The 20,552-nt window shown below is 37.9% G+C and overlaps 1 protein-coding gene across 1 annotated transcript in view; it reads left to right on the top strand.

The window, feature by feature from the left end:
- The first annotated feature begins 3,859 nt into the window (after positions 1-3,859).
- pth1r (parathyroid hormone 1 receptor) overlaps positions 3,860-20,552 on the top strand; it is a 63,986-nt gene continuing 47,293 nt past the window's right edge. The window contains exon 1 of the mRNA XM_042498364.2: positions 3,860-4,989. Within this exon, the coding sequence (XP_042354298.1) occupies positions 4,921-4,989 (69 nt within the window). The 5' untranslated portion in view covers positions 3,860-4,920. The remainder of the gene's footprint in view (positions 4,990-20,552) is intronic.

The following is a 20,552-nucleotide window of genomic DNA, read 5'->3' as shown; positions in this document are numbered from 1 at the left end:
CATCCACCAAAAAACTTGCCATCTGAAAAGATCGCTCTGGACCGCTTCCTTGTTTAATCCCGTCAGCACATTGGTCACTCATCACAGCCTTTCGAAAGACGTTGGATATATATGAAGTTGGTTGGATAACTTTTCATAGGAAGACATTCGAACAGATTGTAAGAACAGCCTGTCTGGTCTGATGGGTAATCTTATGTTGAAAAGTAGATCTTGAGATTTACTTAATGTCAACATATTGTTTCTAAGATCAACTAAAGGAATACTTCAACGCCCAAATGATAAACTGTATATCAGTTACCTTGTGTTAAGTTTGAAAAGAAAAATGTTTGTTTTTTTCACATGCCTTCAGCGAATGAAGAATCCCAAAAAAGAAAAAAAAATGAAGTCATATGTGGCCATGTTTAACAACAGCTAAACATCCATTTACAAATTCTCACTCAACTTGTGCACTTCAATCCTTGTCTCATTTATCCAGTTGTACATTCAATACTTCCCAAATAGACAGCCCCTACCAACAGAGACCTAAATGGAAAGTGAAAGTTACCTATGCTGTCTTCGAAGCCAGACTCCATTGATAAAAACAGCATTTTTTCCTCACACACTGGAGCTGCTGGTCTACCACTGCCTCCGTGTAGTTTGTTTCTGTTATTTTGTGACTTTGGTGAATCTGAACTAACATTTTAAACCACCAAAGGAACCAACACAGCTTCACTCCGAAGTCATCACATGGAGACGGTTGGTCAGTGACTTTCTACATTGACCTATGACACTTTAGGTATCCTTGCTGCATCAACCTATGACATTCTGTAGTAAAAAAAACGGGTTGGGTAACCATGTAATATAAAGAGCGCATATGCACTTACAGGGCAGGGACGTGGGGAGGTAGATGGGTCCCACAAACCACTGACTTGCATACGGGAGCTTGGAGTTTGTGTCCTGTGTGTCTGTGTGTATGTGGGTGTGTTTTCTACCCCTACCATCTTTTTTAAGATTCTTTTTTAACTATGGAGGCATGCAAGTTAAAACAAAGTGTTCTTCACATATTCTGTGTAACATGGGGGGAGTATTTGATATACAAAAAGGTATTTGGAGGATGAAGTATTCATTTAAATCCCCCTATTTAATGTTTTTAAGCAGTAGGTAAACATTAAACAAATGGTTTACAGCACACCATAATGAGTTGGAAAGTTGGAAACAGCCGTTTTACTTGATTGTCATTCATTATCTGTTTACCAGCCTGTATCTGGGTGTCCACAAGAGGAATTGTGGTTGTTGACAAAGACTTTGATAAAAATGTATAACTTTTATCTACTTTGAAGCATTTCATCAACTATTTATTCCATTTTCATATTCTGCTTATGAATGCTAAACAGGGCTACTTAGCTATTAATATTTAAGTGCATGTCGAGTGGATAGTGTAAGGCCCATGTTAGACCCAATTTGCATACTGACTGCACATGTAATGAGTTCAGACAGGTTTACATTTGATGTCAGAGCATATGATGGCACAGTCAACAAAATGAGATTCCACATGAGGGTAAACAACACCAAATCTGCACTCTGTGTGGCAGTAACATATGCCAGGGAGGCTCTAATGCAGAAACATCATTCTCTTTGTTGGATAATGTTGTCTCAGTCCACAACAGCAGTCCATCACTGCATGTCAGCGGTGAAAGCTTTCACACCAAAGCTATTTTCAGTGTGTCTTTCTTTGTTTGCTGCTCGGTGTGCGCTGTGTTCCAAACAGCACAGCCTGAGAGGCGATTACTGAATTACGCAATTATTCTGCTATCATAGCTGCAGCCCTGCATGGTTTTATAGATGGAACATTTCACTCAGTTTGCCACACTTAAGTGTTCATTCACTGCTGAGACCACACATGCATAAAACTGTACCCTCAGCTGTTGGAGCATAAAAGAGCTAGAGTAAGCACTGGTTTTGCACAATGCTATTTTAGCATCATGTTGTCAATATCTGGAGAAGTCATTAAGAGCATGTTTCTGTGTGTTCTCCTTTGGGAAAAGGCTTTTTTATATTCAGTCGGATATCTTCACACTTGAATTGGTCAGAAGAGGACATCACACTGGCCAGTTATCTCAGAACAGTTGGTAGTAAAGCCTTTAGAATCAGAAAGGTCACATTTACAATGGCAAGTAACGTCAACACTGCCTGCTTTACAGAAAAAAGGTTGATCCATTTTTTCCACCAGTAAATGTCAGCACTCTTGTTAATCTAAATTTTGACTCTAAAGTTCTGGTTTGTAACTGTCTTTAAAAGATCAAATAGCACAGTTAAATAATTTGATCATCTTGACACTTCACAACTTTATGCAATTCTTGGAAAATTGCTAACAAACATGATTTTGATTAATGACATTTCAGTGGGAAGGATTTCCACATACTGTAGATCTGTGAATGGTGCAGTCAGTGGTGGAAGAAGTATTTCTTTGGTAAAAGTACTAAAACAACAATGTGAAAATACACCATTACAAGTTAAAGTCCTGCATTCAGATTGTAAGGTAAAAATACAAGGTTTACATAGGGTTTTTAGCAAAATGCTAATCCAAATAAAAAATACTGGCTCTGAATGAAACTGTTCCCTGTGACTGATATATTATCATATAGGACATTAAGATAGTTATTACTGATAATAAGTTTACTGCTGTTGCTAGTCAGAACTATTTGTTTATGAATATTCCATTAACCCTTGGAAATCTGAGTAAACTGGCTTTCAAAAACATTGAACGGAGGCAAATAAGAGGTTAAAGAAGAAATTACCCAAAAATTAGCAAGAATATTACCTGAAAATGACTAAAATATAAAATAAATAAGGTAAAACAACAACAAACAAACAATGGAATTAGCTGAGAACAGTGATTTAAGATAATAAAAATTCTGAAAAATATTTCTAAATATGCAATTATTGTTATTATAATATAGTTCCCCCGTCTTTTTAAAAGTATATATATATATATATATATATATATATATATATATATATATATATAATTTACATAATTCTCAAAATTTGTGGAGCATCTCTTATCAAGCTGCTCATTACATTTTCCCCCATGGTTTTGAAAGAAATCGCACCACTTTGCTCAGGGTTTAAAGGTTTAAATACTTGTGAAAGGCATCTGAAAGCAGCACAAAAAATGATGTCGTTTCAAGGGTTAAACTTGTCAATTTTCCCATTTTAGTGTAATAATGATGCTTTATGGTCATTATTTTTCTCAACACGTCGCCACATACTGGACTGAATGAGGTCAGAAGAAAAGATAATCAGTTTTGACGTCAAAATCGGTTGCTTTTGCAATCATTATTATTATTACACATACAGCAGTGGGATCTGTAGGGCCTCAAACAATAAGGAAGTAAAGCCAAAGTCAACAAAATAGGAGTTAAATAAAACAGGTCATGATCAGAAGTTTCACATTTTATATATGGAAATAACACATGTAGATTTGCACACACACACACACACACACACACACACACAAACACTGAATGCCAAACTATCCACTGTTTAACGTCCAAATTTGAGAAACGTGTTAACTAGACGCCTCTGAAGCCTTGATGTAAATCACAGTCAAGCAGCAGATGGTGCCTGAGATAAAAACGGACATCTCCTGCATTATGTCTCGGTAATCCAATCCTACTAGATGCAACTTTTTGAGAGACTGCAGGGGGAAAAAGTGGTTTGGCAAAGGCCCTGCGATCTGTTGAATGTAGAGTTTGTTTGAGGGGTGAGAAAATATGTCATTTCGGAGTCGTGGTTTATTCCAACGTAAGAGAGTGCGCACCAATGAGAAGCTGTTACGCTCCACCCTACCTGCCTCCTTTCCGCCCCCCCTTTTCCATCCACATACTCACTACTGAACACGACCTGCCGCCTGCCACATCTGGAGACGCTTCCCAACACGAGAAACTTCAACTTTTTGCGTTTTTACTCTGCGCAGAAACACTCAGGCGTTTGCGAAGTGTCAATCCGTCAGGGTGAATTTGGCTTTCTCGTGATAGTAAGTAGAGATTCTTGAAGCCAAGTTGGCGTTTCTCTCGTTCTCTCAGCTTCTTTTTTTTTTACATCAGCATTGGTAAACAGAGCCCGTTTGGGAGTTTCATACATTCAGTTGCCGTGTAACTGCCACGCTAGATTGTGTTGAACTCGGTTTCCATGTTTTGCGTTCATGAGTTACAAAGCAGGAAAAGGAAAGCGCAGCTGTGACTCGCGCATAATCAAGCAAACAAATCTAAAGAAAAAGTTTCTTATTTCACGCTCTGCTCTGTCACAATGTTATTGTGTTAAATGCTGAAAGTCTGCTGCTTCACTGCACGATATACATGACTGCAGTTGATGGTGACATGAGTCAGAGGGAATCATATTGTGAAATTCAACAGCGACTGGTGATGGAGTGACACATTTCGGGGCTTATTTGTGCCCAACGCTGATCTAACATTTGGAAGAGACGACTGGAATAAGCCATAAGGCGCACAGCTCCATACTGAAGTGTTTAAGTTAGTCTGAGGGGAAATTTAAAAGACCTAAAAATACAGCGTTGGTTTCTTCCCTACAAAGAATCATTTGAACTTCCCACCGCAGAGCGAGAGCGACATAAATAGTTCTGACATGTGGATGTAATTTCAGAAGAGGAAAAAAGACAGATGCGGAGAAATAAAGAGAGCGGGCTGAGCCTGAGCATATAGTAGATTATAGGAAATTAAATCGAGGGCTGAGCAAGGCGATTACAGAGTTATGATTTCACAAGCCGCCGTGAGCACCGAGAGGCCAGATGGAGTGAAAAAACACCACTCGGTCCACTTTGAAGAGAGTTAAGTAGATTAAATCATTTCATCGGAGCATCATCAGCGTCTGTTTGAGCCCCACAAGGACTCTTGGAGGTAGAGTTGCCTCAAGTCAGGGATGGGATCCGCTCTGCTGCTCCACAATCTGGACTTTCTTCTCATCTCACTACTCAGCAGTTTATGTCTGGTAAGTCATTTTTTTTTTCATATATGCATGCATGTACAACGAAAATGTGTTTTTTTTCTGCATTTGGGAACAGTAGAGGTCCAGTGGTGTCTCCTCTATGCACAAATCACTGACAGCTTGTTAGAGAGTGGGTAAAACAGCAGCTGCCATTGCAAGTGCTCACATATAAGTGTGTGTGTGTAAAATGTAATGCTGCTTACATTTCTAATCAGTGCGTTTTGATCATATCTGCAAAATTGACCCTCAGCTTCTGGTCTCTACAAATTCTGTTCATTGTATCTCTTGCAAATCATGACTAACTAGAGTTTAAAGGGAAACTAAGACCAATGTCAAAATTCATCCATTCCTATCTTCTAAGACAGTCCAAAAAATGTAAGTAAAACACCTGTTTTCCAAATCCAAAAGCTAGAGTACAAAAACACAAATTTGTGAAGTAACGGGTGTAAAGACTGGAGCTGCTTCACAGACAATGATATGGGAAATATGCTATACGTAGATGACACTGAGAGCACTCATGGGACTGTTCTGAGTAGTACATTTTCACATGACAATAAAATAACGCTATCCTGATGTCAGACAGAATAATCAACTTGTTACACTACGTTTCCGTCTTCAGTCTGACAGTGCATCTACTGCAACTGATTTCCATGGGGGAGAGAGATTCAGTTTCACCTTACCAATCACTAGAGACCAACATATCGACCCGAATCCAACATCATTTTAAGTCCACATTGATGTGTAGCCATACCAACATACCTGTTTTGGTGGGTTTTAAGAGTGGAGTGGAGTTGGCTTGTTTATGTTGACCTTTGGTTAATGTAACATTACATGTTGTCTGCGTGAGTTATAGAAAAAAGTTACGAGAGATGACCTATGTTTCGCACTAATTTTGTTTCAGGGGCACATTGGTGAGGAGTTGGTTTCAATTTTGATTTTTGGTTAATTTTAGATGGTGGTTAGAAATAGCAGGATCCATTTATATGTTGTGGAATTGCTGAAATTATGTGCATTATTTTTTTCTATCTTTTTGTTGTCTCTGTGTCAGTAAAAAAATAGAAAAAAAAGAGTAGAGCAAAGCAAATTAAAACAAACTGTTATGTTGGGTGATATTGAGAAGACATATCGATTTAGAACAGCTTCAAAAGCATTGTCTAGCTTATCTACACTGCTCGCCATTGTTCTATATTGTTTTGTGTATATTGTCTCTTCTCAGTTACGCATTCCATATTTTTCTGGGAATGATCCCACATAGATGTAAAGGATGTAACGGAGTGGAGAGATTGTGTCTCCACTTAGAGAACCAAGGTAACAAAGTAACCACATGTAATTACTCCTTATTGGTTCTGGGACACCGCTTGACAACGTTTGACAACAGCTTGACTATGGCATGAGCCTGCCTGTGGCACTGATTGACTAATAGAGTCCCCCCGGCAATGCTTATGGATTTTTTTTTTTATTTTAATCGACAAACCGTTTGTTTCATGACATGCTGTCAGACAAATCAGACAACTCGGTACAGTGGGTGGATTGAAAAGGTCCAGACCCAGGCAAGAATTAAGCTCATTTCAGTATAAAAAAGAAAACAATCATTCTGTGGGTCCTCAAAATCAGTCTCCCAGTCTCATTATTTTAAAGATCCATGCTTCCGATAATGGTTTGGTTTTTTTTTTAACATATGGTTTCTTTGCCACTGGTTGAAGTTTGTTTCTGTACCATCCTCTTTTCTTTCAAGCATAAAGCAAGCAATAGGCTACAGCGAGTAACACTGGCATTGTCAGTAGGCTTGGGCTGTATCTAATATTTAATACATTTAATACATACATTATGCAAATTTCACCTGGGTATATAATATACAATGATACAAGTGTGTGGCACTGTCAAGCCCCCAAAATGGCTACTTACTCTCAGCTTTTTACACAAAAAAGTACACAATAGAAACCTTTTAAATTCAACTTTCTCATTAACTCATCATAAAACACTTAATTCAAAATTGTCAGAAACAAAATAAAACTCACCCAAAGTATCTGTATTACTCTTGCTAGTAATCTTGTTAGTAAGTCCACGGTTCCAAAATTTACCAACTCTGGTTTGGTCGAAATGAATCCTTAATTCACCAAGTCAGATGTAAAAAATGTGCCGTTATTCCTCACAGTCTCTTTCTGCCCACTGGCTGCCAGCTGTTTACAGTCCTTTAACTTATCCCTTCACCAGTAGGTTTTGCAGCTACCTGTTCCACTGATAGAGATTGGAGACTGGTGGTGCATGCTGTGCACTAAATTTACAATGAGATTAATTAATAGAAAGAGAAGCACCTGTAGTCAAGAAATTATTGAAAAACATGCCTGTGGGATTTCTAAACACACAGCTGTACTGTGATACCATGATACTGCCCAAGCCTAATTGACAGCTACTGTCGGTAATGCCAGAATTGACAGATCTGGAGGCTAATTTTGGTCCGTTTGAGGTGTCACAATATAGTGGTCTGCCAGGGAATGGACTGTGCAGTGATGTTGTTTACCAAGCTCTTTTGCCTATGTAGCAGCCACAGACTTAAAAGTAGATGACATCTCAAATTTGATAGATTGTAGCTCATGTTTACAAATATTGATTGAACTGGAAATAACATTGTAATTTCGGTTGTATCCTCTCACCTCCGCACTGTTAATTGTCTCTGCACTACATGTCACACTTCTCCTGGAATTGTTGCCAGTGAACAGAGGCTAAATTGTATGTGGGCTGAAATTGCTACAGACACCCTTGTGTATTGACAAACATATCATCATATTGACTGGGCTGAAGGGGTTGACAGGGCTCCTAACAACAAGCTGCTGTGATTAGTGATTACATCCTTGTTCCATTAAATGCATTGTCTCACAGTTACAATACAACAACACAGTGTCTGTGTTAAAGCAGCGCCTGGTAACCTAGTTCCTGTAATAGGCAAGGCATTGTGCTTACTACAGAGTGTGTCATTGCTTTGCAGAGCTCTCACCTGCCTGAACCGAAGCGATTGTTGCAGTTAGAATGGGAGTAAATATTTCATTCATAATTTTAGCGGCACCTGAACATTTTCACCCCTCTGATTCACAGCTGTAATGATTTACTTCTCTCTGACATTGTGATTTATAATTGCGCTCTCAAAGATTGCCATAGCTGTATCCAGAGGGCCTGCTGCACACACTCACACTCACACACACTGTGCAGGCAGAGCAGCGTACCAAGTTGGTTCTGTGTGTTTTGGCTGAGGCTGTTGTGCATTCAACAGGCAGTTCGCCCAGGCTCTGAGGTACAGTGCATTTTCCCAGTGATGTGGTCCATCACTGTACCGCAGTGGACCTCTAGGCTCATTGGTTTAGATGGCAGAGGAAAACAATTATAACTTTGCTGTGTATTTATAGCTGATTCAACATTCGGTCGTTAAAAGGCTCTGTCTGTGTATGATGTTTACCCATTTTTGAGTTTGGTGTTTGCTTAGTCTTCCTCGCCACAAAAAAGTATATTTTTTCCAAACTGTGACCAAACGGTACGATTTCCCTGAAAGCCAAAGCTGAGAGTGGAAAGTGTGTGTCTCTGTTTAAAAAAAGAATGCATTTTAAGTTGAGACATACAGTTGTCAAACTACAAGACTGTGCCACTTTCCAGATGCTTAGCATTTAAATGATGACATCCTTCACCGCGCACCAGGTCAACACTATGAATTTATAATCCACCATTTTTATCTGGTGAATTGGCTGATACAAGAACAGATAAGGAATCTCTCCATTGTGCTTTACACCTCAGCAGGCACGCTGCTGTGACAGCTCACAGACAAACCTCACAGAGCCTTTGTTCAGTGTGACTGGCTGCCTCACTTACTCAGTTATTACATTTATTAAGCGGAAGCACTGCTTTCAGGAACCTTAGTGAGCATTTAATTTCTCCCTCATGACTGTGTTTTCCTCCGTGATGACTTGCATGTGTCTGGATCCTCACTGGAAGGACTAGAGCTGTATCTGTATCTGCCTGCCATAGCCAAGCATTATGTCAGCACTGTGAATCCTGTCATGTTTTGTAGCGCACAAGGCAGTATTGACTAGTTTGACTAGATGTGGAAAATATCTGTTGTTGTGTTGGACCTGAATACTTAAAACCACAGGATCGCGGGATTATAGTCTACCATTTTGTCAACAAGTAACAGGAGAGAAAGGTGCCATAAAATGTAAAAAGATAGCTTTTTGTAGTAAATCATTTTGCCTGTAGGTTAGCGTTTAAAAGCCTTTAGAGCTGATGGTCCCAAAAGGCACAAACTGCCCCTTGGAATAACGTTTTAGAGTAGTTCATCCATCTCAAATTTCCCTCAGTGGAAGTTCATACCACTGATTAGAGTGCATGATAATCTCAACTCAATCTGTCTGTGGTAATTAGGGGCAGCAGATTACTTCTCACTAATTCATATGAACTGCCTGTGCATTTGTGAAACAGGCTTTGATATTGAAATTTTCTTTGTTCACCTCTTAAAATGATATTTAGTTTAAGGTATGTTTTTTCTCTCAAATTCTTTCTGAGTTTGTATGTGTCTTGAAATGAAGAATCTCTTTAAATGCATTTATTTATTATCTTTAGTAGTCTTTTTTGTCTCTCTATGGAAATATATTGCGGCAAAAGTTGTTATAATATACAGTATGGGTAGGGCTGACCCAAATGCTTGTTGCCATAATAAACAACTCCAAAATCTGATTTGGTTTTTGAACTACAGTTCAGTATATCAGTTATTATATAATAAAAATAAATACATCTTGAATGGCCCATAAATTAAGGAATAGAAATCCATCATTATTCAGTATGACCTAACATTACTAATTATTTTTTATTCTTAGATAAAGAAATTTAACATCAGTCACCACAAAATCCAGCACTACTGAAAGTTGGATTGTAATAGGCTAGCAAGGTGTCAAAAAGGTCAGCCGTCTGTAATAGTTTAAAACTTTGCAAAGACAACCCGAAAAAAGTCACGTCCAGTATGTTTAGGGAAATTATCACATCACAAATCTAAAACCAGCTTGGCAGATCACCTTCTAGCTAGTATGTCTAATGTTGCTGCATGGTAACAAATCAGTAAATGTCACATTGTTTTAGGCACTTTAACTGAAACTGATTTTTCAAAATAAGATCTGTCTTCCTGAAGCTATTATTAATTATGGACATTTCACATTAAAGCTTCTATGCCCTCTAAGCCTTCCATGAAATCTGAGTGTCATTTATCAGTGTCATTCAGTAATTTATGTTGTGCTGCATGTGTAGTTGTATGTAGACAGTAGTAGTTTTTTATTGCATATTCATAAAGGTGCACTTGCTTATGATAAATAATATGAGACATTAGGACATGAATTTTTCAAATTGGGAAATTTTACCCAGGGGTTGGTGGGAGGCGAGGGGTTGGCTCCCTTCAGTGTCAACACAGCAAAATGCAATTTGAGTCTGCAAAATTATACATATAATAGACTCAAATACACAGGGGATTGTGTAGTTTTTTTAAAAATATAGCGTTTTGTAAAAATCATTTGACTCAGTTAGACACGTGATGTGAATTATTCATTTTTTTGTGTTTATTTTTAATACCAGAAATTATAGAATTAGTGTTAGACAATGTTGAAATAATTATCTTATGATACATTTTGTCCACATTGTCAACCCACAATAATACTGTCTCATTATCTTTCAAGCAGATGAACAAAGGAGGAGTTGTTTCACAACCTAATGTGCAACACTGATTCATGATCATTTGAAAAACAATTGGTACCACTTCACGTAATTACAGGTGACATAAAAGTAAAACTCTTCTTGCAGTTGCCTGTTTAGTTGCAGGATATGTCACCTCTGACCAATTAAACAGGGTGATATGTATGATTAAGCTTTCTCTTCATCAAATATGGCTTGTTTTTTTCCTCACACGGTGTTTTAAAAGGAACTACTTTTTTGTATGTTTTTTCTTGTAAAACCATGCCAGACACCAATTATTTGACCATACACTTTTGATGTTATCATTCATTACCATCCACAGAAACCAGTATTTCATGCTGCATTAACACAGGGAGTTCAAACAGTTCAGACGTGGCCAGGATTTTGATTCCCTTTCTAAACAGAGAGAGATAACAAAGCCCTGCTGGGACCAATTTGCTCATCTCAGTGTACAATTCTGTCAACTGGTTGTGATTTCTTATTTCTTTAAACAAAGAAAAAAACCCCAGCCAGATGTACTTATACAATAGGTAACATCAATTTGGTGCTTCTGCATTCTGAGAGTGTGTGTGTGTGGGATGCATGGCCAGACTTTATATGGTGACCTTTACTGCTCCCAAGTGGGAGAGGAGAAACAGTAGGAGGTGTGTCAGCAATGATTAGGTAGCAAAGTACAATTTTGGTGTCACGAATTACCAGGCTTGCTTTTAGACCTCTCCAAAAGCATGTAATACAAATATCAATCTTTCTATGTCTTTCTCTTTTTATCCCACACGATGAATAGATTTTACCAGAAGCAAAGGCTTCTTTGAAAACAAAAAGTCCATTAGTGGGGTGCTTTTATGCTTGGCTTAACCAATTTCCCCTGTGATCTTTGAGCATCAAGAAGGCTTTTACCATATTGACACTGGTCACCTCTGAAGCAAGTTGCCTGTTAAATTACCAGTCAGAGCCCACTGCCTAGCTACTAACACAAACAATGAAACAATTGTCAGGAAGCTCCTAACCTTAAAACGCATATTTTCTTGCTTTAACCAGTCAGTTTGACTTGTCTGAAATTGTTGTTTAGTTTGAGCAAATTGAGCCTCTTGCATGGCGGGACACTATCAGGCCAAGGAAGGAAGGGCCATCCAGCCATGTGAATCCACCATAATCTACACCAGAAAAAGCAAACAAACAGACAAAATTAATAGCATGTGGGCTCACAATAATAATGACATATTTTGGAAAGGTTGTATCAACATCCGAAAAAGAAAAAAAAAAAGCTTCTCACTGGTTTTAACATACAACATCACATCACTCCAATCCAGGCTTTTCTCCACTGGCCCCCTGTTGGTTTTAGAATTGATTCTGAGATTTTATTGATCACTTTTAAAGCTCGTCTGGCCCCAAGCTACATAGCAGAAAGGATGACCCCATAGAGCCAGTTTGCAGCCTTAGATCCTCAGGTGGGCTCCTTCTGGCCATTCAAAAAGTCAAGGCTTAAATCTAAAGGTGACCATGTCTTTGATATCAGGGCTTCTCTTGGCTTTGGAAGAGCTGCCTGAGGAGATAAGGCTGGCAGTGTCAGTGACTTTCTTTAAATCACTTCTTAAAACCCATTTTTAGAAGACTTGCTCTCATGTAATGTCGTCTATTTTATTTATTTTAATTATTTTATATATGTTTCATTATATCCTTTTATTTTGTGGTGTCATTGCTTTGATTGTTGTTGTGCTTGATATTTTTATTTGTATTATATTATATTGACAGGTTGTGTCCTCCATCTTGCATTTTTTGTTCTCTTGTTTTAATTTAATTTAAACTGTACCCTAGTATTAGCCAGTGTTTCAATTCCTGCCTAACATGAACTTATTTTAGCTGTCACTCTGCTTAGCATCATGGACAAAACAGGCAGTGAGCTTGAAATCAGCCCCAAGGTAGTTGTGACATATTTGTATGTTGGCTAATTTGACTTTGATGCTGATCTTTAGCTTTAATTAGGCGTAGTGTTTATGATTTCCATCCAGCAGGGAACTCCACCGTGCTTCCAAAGTGAAGGGGAACTGATACTAAGGATGATTGTATATGATTGTTTAGAGAATTTGAATAATGTTTATAGTGTGTGCTGACTTCAAACTGTCTCATAATTGTTAGTCTGGCTAAATAAAGGTGAAATAAAAGAAAAGTTAAGGGTCAGGGTTGGTCTCCATTAAACTATGTGTCAGGTAAAGGGTGCTGGATTTTAGAAAAAGTCAGCCCCTTTCCATATAGCTTCTTCATTTTATAGTGATTTTGTATGTTTTTGTCAGGTATGTATTATGCCCATATCATATCAATATCAATATCTACAGCTTATTGTTGCTTTTTTAAAAAACATATTTCTTGAAACATTTCCCGTTTTTGTTACTGCACTACGTGCCTTTGCAAATATTGAATTTGTCATTGTTGGATCCACTTCATATATTCTCTTCAATCACAAATAACAGGACTTCTGTTTTTCAGAAGACGATTGCATTTGAAGGAAAGATTAAGAGGCATTGCCATCACTTTTGCAGCCCCTACTTATTTTTTTGTATTTTTCAAGATTCACCCTGTTTTTTAACTGTGCAACAAGTGTGTTGCATGCCCCCAGCCATGAAATCATCAAACATGAGTCACCCTGTGTGCCCACACCTCCCTGATTGCTGGAAACAGAGCCTCAAGTGCAATAAACAACCAGTTTGCTATGCTTGCATTGCTACTTCTACTTCAGTTTCACACATTTCACACTGTTTTTTTTGACAGTACAACTATGAAATGACTACTTTTAGCCTGTAGCTGTACAATGATATAATATAATATAGCTAGTAGTGCTTGGCAATAATTTCATGTTACTGTTTATTGATGTTTAGCTGAATCATACAGTGTTTTGATGATATCATCTTTTTATGTTATAATTTTGCAAATTTCTGTTAACTGTAACTGAGGGTTTTCAAAGTTGGTACAGCAATGAGACTTTAAAAAACAAACAAACAAACAAAAAAAAGTGATGTAATGTGTGCCATTAAACCAAAACAACGAGCTAGAAGATGCAAAAACACCCACCAATGGCTAAAAATTAAAAAGTGAGTAAGTTAGTCATCATAAATCTGTGTTGCCACTCAGAACAGTATCATTTGATGCCAGTTCTCATTTCACTCTCAATCTACAGCAGAGAGCATGCCAGTTTTTTGTGCTAAATCCAGTTTGGATAGTGGGTTATTGCATTGCTGAACTAGATGAGACAAATGTATGATGACACTCCTTGGCATTTTTTATGACCTGTTCTCATTATGTTGAATGTAGAAAAAGACTACAACACATTGTTGTATCAGTCAGTGGCAATGCGCCATTTACTCAGCTGTCCTATTGCTAAGCCCCACCCTCGAATGCCAAGAGCCAATCCCATTTTCGTGCAGCTACACAATGAACTCTGACATCCTGTTTGTAGTCCTCTATAGAAAAGCATCAGAAATTTAGATTTTTCTATGGTTTTATTTGAATTTATGCAGTTATAACTTTAAAAAAATTGTCAAACAATGTGTATGAGGTACATGCAACTGATACAAGGTATCCTGAGAGGCTAGAAAATGGAGTGTATTTTACACCTTACATAAACAGAGCAAAGTGTCTCCTTTTGATTAAGAGTTTAGAAGAAGATAAACAAGGATGTCTACATTTGTTCTAAGGTAAGGCAACACAGTGTTAGCAAAATTTGCTGCAAAGTGACAAGTATAATATTCCTATATTATATAACCTCATCATACATTATGTTAGCAACATCATGTAAAACGTCAGTACACATGTATAACGAAGAAGTTTTGTTAGGTTTCACTTTAACTTATTGTATTAGGTGCCAATACTATGTGGGTAGGTTTAGAAAAAGAAATATCATGGTGTGACATAAAATAAGTACCCTTGGTAATAATGTAACATAATGCGAAATATGTCATGTGATATAGTATGTTACATAATTAAAATAAATCATGTTGACTTCACAGTGGAAAAAACCCTGGTATCCTGGGTAAAAGTATTGACTGTATATAAAGATGGATGATGTGTCTCCACTTACCAACGTTATAAAAAAATTAAGCTAATTTTTCTTTATTTAGAGCCAAAATCTGTGCAATAAATACCTCTGCTGTGTCAAGTTCCCGCCCATTCACCAGTCCGACCAATTGCAAGTATAATGCCATTTATCGTGAGCATGATGACTGGCACACACAGCTGTCAATCATGACTTCAAGCCCACTTTTTTAGCATCAAATAACTAATTAAAACCAAACTTATTAAAAAATTAAACTCTTGAACACCAGGACGATGTTAATTATCTAAATTGACGGAAAACAGCCTTTGGAAAAGGTATGTATACTCCATCGTTATATACAATCTCTAGGTGAAAGTCCTGTATTTGTTTGACCCAACTACCACCTCGACTTCTTTTCTTTCCTCATTTTCTTTTTTTATATTAATGTTAGGTCACCTGACTTCCTAGTTTGCTCCTGTCGTAATTACTTCAACCACTGGAGGCTGCCGCCTAACAGTAAGCACAACCATTTAATGGGCCGATTATGGGGTTATGAACCTACTAGTACAGTAGATGTAGCTGGCCCCCTTCAAATTCATATTTATCTTTTACAAGGAAAACACTCAAATGGTCAATTTAATGATTGTAGGGTGTTATGAGTGGTTCACACCATGTTGCTAGAATGAGGATTAGGTATTGGAAATAGTATCATGTCAACCAAACTAAATCACAGCCCTCTTGGAAATGCTGACAGTCATCACATAACTTCTTATAAGCCACTGTGCGTGTTTGACCTCTTTAAAAGCACTACTTGTGATGAAATGATTTATCCCGCTGCTCTTGAGTTTGTGGTCTTGATATATTAATAGCTTTTTTTCCTGTATTGTTATACCCAGAGTGGAAAATTACCCAAACACAATACTCATCAACTCCACAGGCTAGATGTGAATTAAGAACTATGAGGGATGACAACAGGTCTGGGATGCTTTTAAAGTTGTGTTTGAGATGTAGGTGTGGATAGTGCTTAAAGCCACAGGAAGCTTGCAGCTCTGTGTAGATGGTCCACTGATATTTGCAGTCCTTTTTCAAGTGAAATGTCATATCACTGAGTCAATGAATGCATCAAAAATAACATACAGAAATGGAAATCAGGAGTGTGTAAAGCTAAAGGATTTTAGAGGGTATATTTTCATGCATAGATGGAATTTATACCCACCTAGGTTAAAGTGTAATTTCTCCATCCAAATGAGATTATGTGGTTGGCAGATTTGAGACATCCTGTTTTGCAATTTAGTTTTACAGCTCGTGATGTGGACTTAAGCAGCATGGGGGTGTAAACTCTGTATCAGCTGCTGTACATGGCTTGTCGCTGTAGATTGTGACTCACTCGCTGTCGTCACCCGGTCAGTTAACATGTTTGCCTGAATTTTCCTGGGATCAGCATGGGATTCAGCTCACAGAGGCAACTTGTAGTGGGAAAATACCACTCACACACATGTCATTATGCTCTGTATTTCACTGCAGAGCTTTACAGTGACTGAGAGGAATTCCCAAATAACTGCAGAATAATCTGATGTCTTGAACTTTCTTTTAGATACCTCTTGTGCCACAGTTATCTTTTTTCTCTGTATTGACTGACACATTGCTCAGTTTTTAGAGGGCCTGTGAGTCAAGCTCATAACGTGCGTGTTAATAGGAGAGTCTTCAGTTTCACCAGCATGGTAAGGTTATACCATGGCTGTGTTTGACTCAGGAAAGGGCTTGTTTTCTTGACTTACCATGACCTTTGCTTTTTTTTCTCTTTAGCTTTTCCACTTGAAAAATGGTAGAGTATGTGTAACTCAATGCCACTTTTACACCTCACTGAAAAAGTAACACTTCTAACAGATATTTTAATGATGTGCCTCTTCCCTATGAACCTCCACATTCATAAAGATCGGCTGTTTGGCTGTGCACTCCATGGGTTTGAGTCGGTGGCCCTTTTCCTTTTTTTTGCCTGTATTTTTTTTTAACCTTGACGACTTAATGATGCATATAAATAAGCTTCTTAGCACTCGGTGATCCTGTGAAATATGCATCTCCAAAAGCTAATGAGTCGCAGTTTGAGAAAGATCAGTGAAGGCAGAGAAGGTAATGTTTAATGAGGCCAAAGATGCTTTAGTAAACTTCATTTGATATTTTTCCTTGCAAACTCACAATTCTTTCTGTTCCCCTTTCTTACTGTGGACAAGCCATGAATGAAATGACTTTTTTTCTGCAGATAGGCAGTTTCCAAGTTTTAGCTGAATAGGTGGTGATGCTTATCTGTGAGAAGTTAAAGTCATATTCATGTGTCAGACATTTGACACATTTCTGCCTTTCCTATCTTTGATAAGGTGGTCTGGCTTTTATCAGTGTTGAACATGTCCAATATCAAAATTCAGTACATGTATTGCACTAAGAAACTGTTGGAATAGCAGTGTATTGATTGATTGCCAGAGCTAGGATGATATTGCATCCCATGTGGTCCTTTTTCATCAGTTACCTGCTGTATCAATATTGTGGTGCAGACTTCCTTGCGGGCAATATGCTTGGAATCCCAGAGTACCTCAGTTGAGTTGACATGAGAAAATTCTCAGTTATGTAGATGCCTCTGCCGTTTGACCGACAGTTCTGCTCAGCCCTACCCCCACTGTTGCTGAAGGGATTGAGTTTCAGATCTCCAGAAGCTCCCAGACTCATTCTTCTCTCCTAAATGCAACAAAAATTGAGTTTGTAGACAATTCCTAGTCAATTCCCCAAATTATCAAGGGCAGGAAGAGTCGGATTTCACACATCTGATCCAGTTGTTTACGTGATTTGGTAGCAGCTCAGATCTTGGGCAGGAATACTCCCCGGGCACATGGCATATGGCTGAGAGGAGGCAGGATTTCTTAAAAGGACCTTTATTAGTTTCATTGCAAAACTCTGGGGCTTATGGGTTTGTAAGTATGCAGTTCATGGCTCCGAATTTTCCAGCAATAAGTAAGAAATCCTCACACTGCAGTGCAGGGGAAATCTCAGCCAATCTAATTTCAGATAATAGTGTGAAGTTTGGCTAGACTGTCCTGTGTTCGTTCCATGGCACTTAACACATGAACCAATGAGAGCACAAACCCTGAATGTGGTTGCATTTTTAGAGATCAGATTCTTTGTCGATCTGAAATTAAAGTGCTCCATAGTAATAAACTTGTTTAGACCTGGAGGAATTCAATTAATCCTTTAGACTGACATTTACGATGTTAATTGTGTATTGAAGGTCAGATAGATGATTAATTCCAAGTGTTATCACAAATGGTTTTGCATGAGTTCTTCCTCCAACATAAGAAGATAATGCTCATTGGTCGAAGTTCACTGGAAGACTGGTGACGTGTGTATTTGGACAGACTCCAGCCAAGCCTTTGGCACTATATGCTCAGTAGATAGTAAGAATTAAATTAATGAGTGGGTGGGTGAACAAGTTAATTAAAAAATTTAAATTTTTTTTTTGTTATATTTAAGCTATGCACATTTTGTAGAAGTTCTTGTTGTTTGCTATCAATTCATATCAGTGTTTTAAAGGCAAACAACAGAAATATTCTAAATATACAAGTTTATTACACCAATCATACATTGCATGGTGTAAGTCACTCAATTATAGTTTGACTCACACTATGTTTGCATTCATGTGCACTTCATAGATGTGTTGCTTGAAATGTACTATAGCCCATGAATTTGCTGCTGTATGTACTATGTGGTAACCTTGCAGTGTTTTGGTGTTGAGTTTCATAATTTATCAAATTTACCATGTGACGCTCAAGCTGGAACATTTGTTAAAGCTTGTGGCCTCTTTCTGCTGTCATTTTTATTTGTGATGCAATGTGGCATGATAGTTTTTAGAGGAACCAGACCTTGGAATAAATTTTTTTCATGTGTTATTATTGAGATTTTTTTTTCAAGGATAATCTGCTTCATAAGGGCTCCAGTAAAGAACTTTAAAAACCAATCATAACCTACATTTAGCATGTACTGTAATAAATATCTGAGGCTACGACATTGGTTTGGAAGATTTCTACTCTTTTTGTTCCCATAGATTCATAATTCAACAAAAAAAAATGTACATGCTGTACATGATTATTTCTTGTGTGCATGAACTCCTTAAAAACCTAAAGCCCCTCTCCAAGCAAAACTTGGTTTTCCCACACAGAAAGTACATTTTAAAAAACTCTTAAAAGGGGCCAAAGCATCTACTCATTATCCCTCATAGAGAAAATCTTGATTGGGCCTCAGCCCGACCACTGATGTCACAGCCAGAGAAGAAGTGTGGAGAAAGGTTGTGTGATGGCAAACTAGCACTAGGTGCAGTGAAAGAGCAGTGTGCATCAAGATAGCTAGCATTAAGATTAAAGGAAACATTTGAGAGATTCAGACAAACATATTTGAGACTCAGTCAGACTAAAATGAGGAGTCTGTTTTTAATCAAAATTGGCAACTAGCCGACTTATTAGAGTGGTAAGTGTAGTTAGCATCTTTTATTTGTTTATGTTTGCTAGCTTTTAGGCTAACTGGCAGTGGCTGACATAGTGTTAGTGGTTGCGAAACAGATAATAATATCTGCTACAGCGTTACTGTGTGTTCACATTGGTTTGTTTTACATCCCAAAAACATACATACTACCATGTGTGCTTTCAAAGCTTTTGCTGCTAATGCAGACTCGAAGCGGGGGGTTGCAGGTTTCTTTAGGTTTTGTGCTAGAGTCTGTTCCCTGTTGTGTTTTCCTTATGTGTTGTGTTTCCTGTATTGGACAGTGATTGGCCCTCATATTAACAAACCTAATCTAGCTTGTCCGCCGAATGTTTGAATCTCAGATTTTAGGGAGGTGCACAGACATCCCCATCTTCAGTAGAGGAATGTGAAAACACCTCTATAGTGACAGACTGCACAGTTACAAGTCAGTCAAGGTCAGACATTTTAGGGGACATAGACATAGGTAAACCACATTGTGCGTGACGGAGGACTTAAAAGGGACACTCTACCAATTTCACACCAAATTCTTCTTATAAGTTTTGCTGGGATTAATTTGGGAAAAAAAGTTGTATAAAGCCCTTTGTGCATCCATGAAATCTAAAAACTTGCCTCAAATGATGTCACCTAAGGGTGCCTCAAGTGATGTCAGCATCGGCTGGTGCTGATGACTTAAAGTTTGAAAAAGAAATAAAATCTGTATGTTCAGTTGGAAAGATCAGACCTCTCTAGCCTGGTTCTCATCTCTTTTTGAGGCCAGCAGCTGTTAACATAAAAAACCTGAATCTGAACCAAACTTTGACCAGTTGTGTTGCATTGTGGCCAATGCAGGTGCCAGTTCTTGACAAGGAAGAAGAATGTAGGGAATAAAAAAGGAGGATATCTCTTGTTTTGCTGCAATGATTTTTTTAATGAATTTTAATATATCTAATATATTAATATCTTGGTCTGCAGGGTACAGTAGTTCAGTTTCAGTCAGGCAGATGTGTTCTCTGGGATAAATTTGAAAGGGATTGTTAGCAATTATGCAAATAAGGAAAATATTAGAAAGCGTGGTACTTCATTATCATCTCATGTGCCAAGGATTACTTCCACTTTAGTTCACCAGCGCTTTCACCATGAATTAACAGTATTTTATCTAGATTTAAACACAGGAACTTCTTATTATTAGGCATGAGGCAACAGTGCAAGCCACCAGCTTCATACAGGCTAAAAACACACATATTTTATAAATGTAATTCCACAAAGTCATTGACAGTGACCTTTTTATTGGCTAATGTGCAAAGCAAAGTTACTT

This window comes from Plectropomus leopardus, chromosome 12, assembly GCF_026936395.1.
Source record: "Plectropomus leopardus strain MGB_pleo_1.0 chromosome 12, ASM2693639v1, whole genome shotgun sequence".
NCBI classification, from domain to species: domain Eukaryota; kingdom Metazoa; phylum Chordata; class Actinopteri; order Perciformes; family Serranidae; genus Plectropomus; species Plectropomus leopardus.
This window is presented reverse-complemented; position numbering and strand designations above follow the sequence as displayed.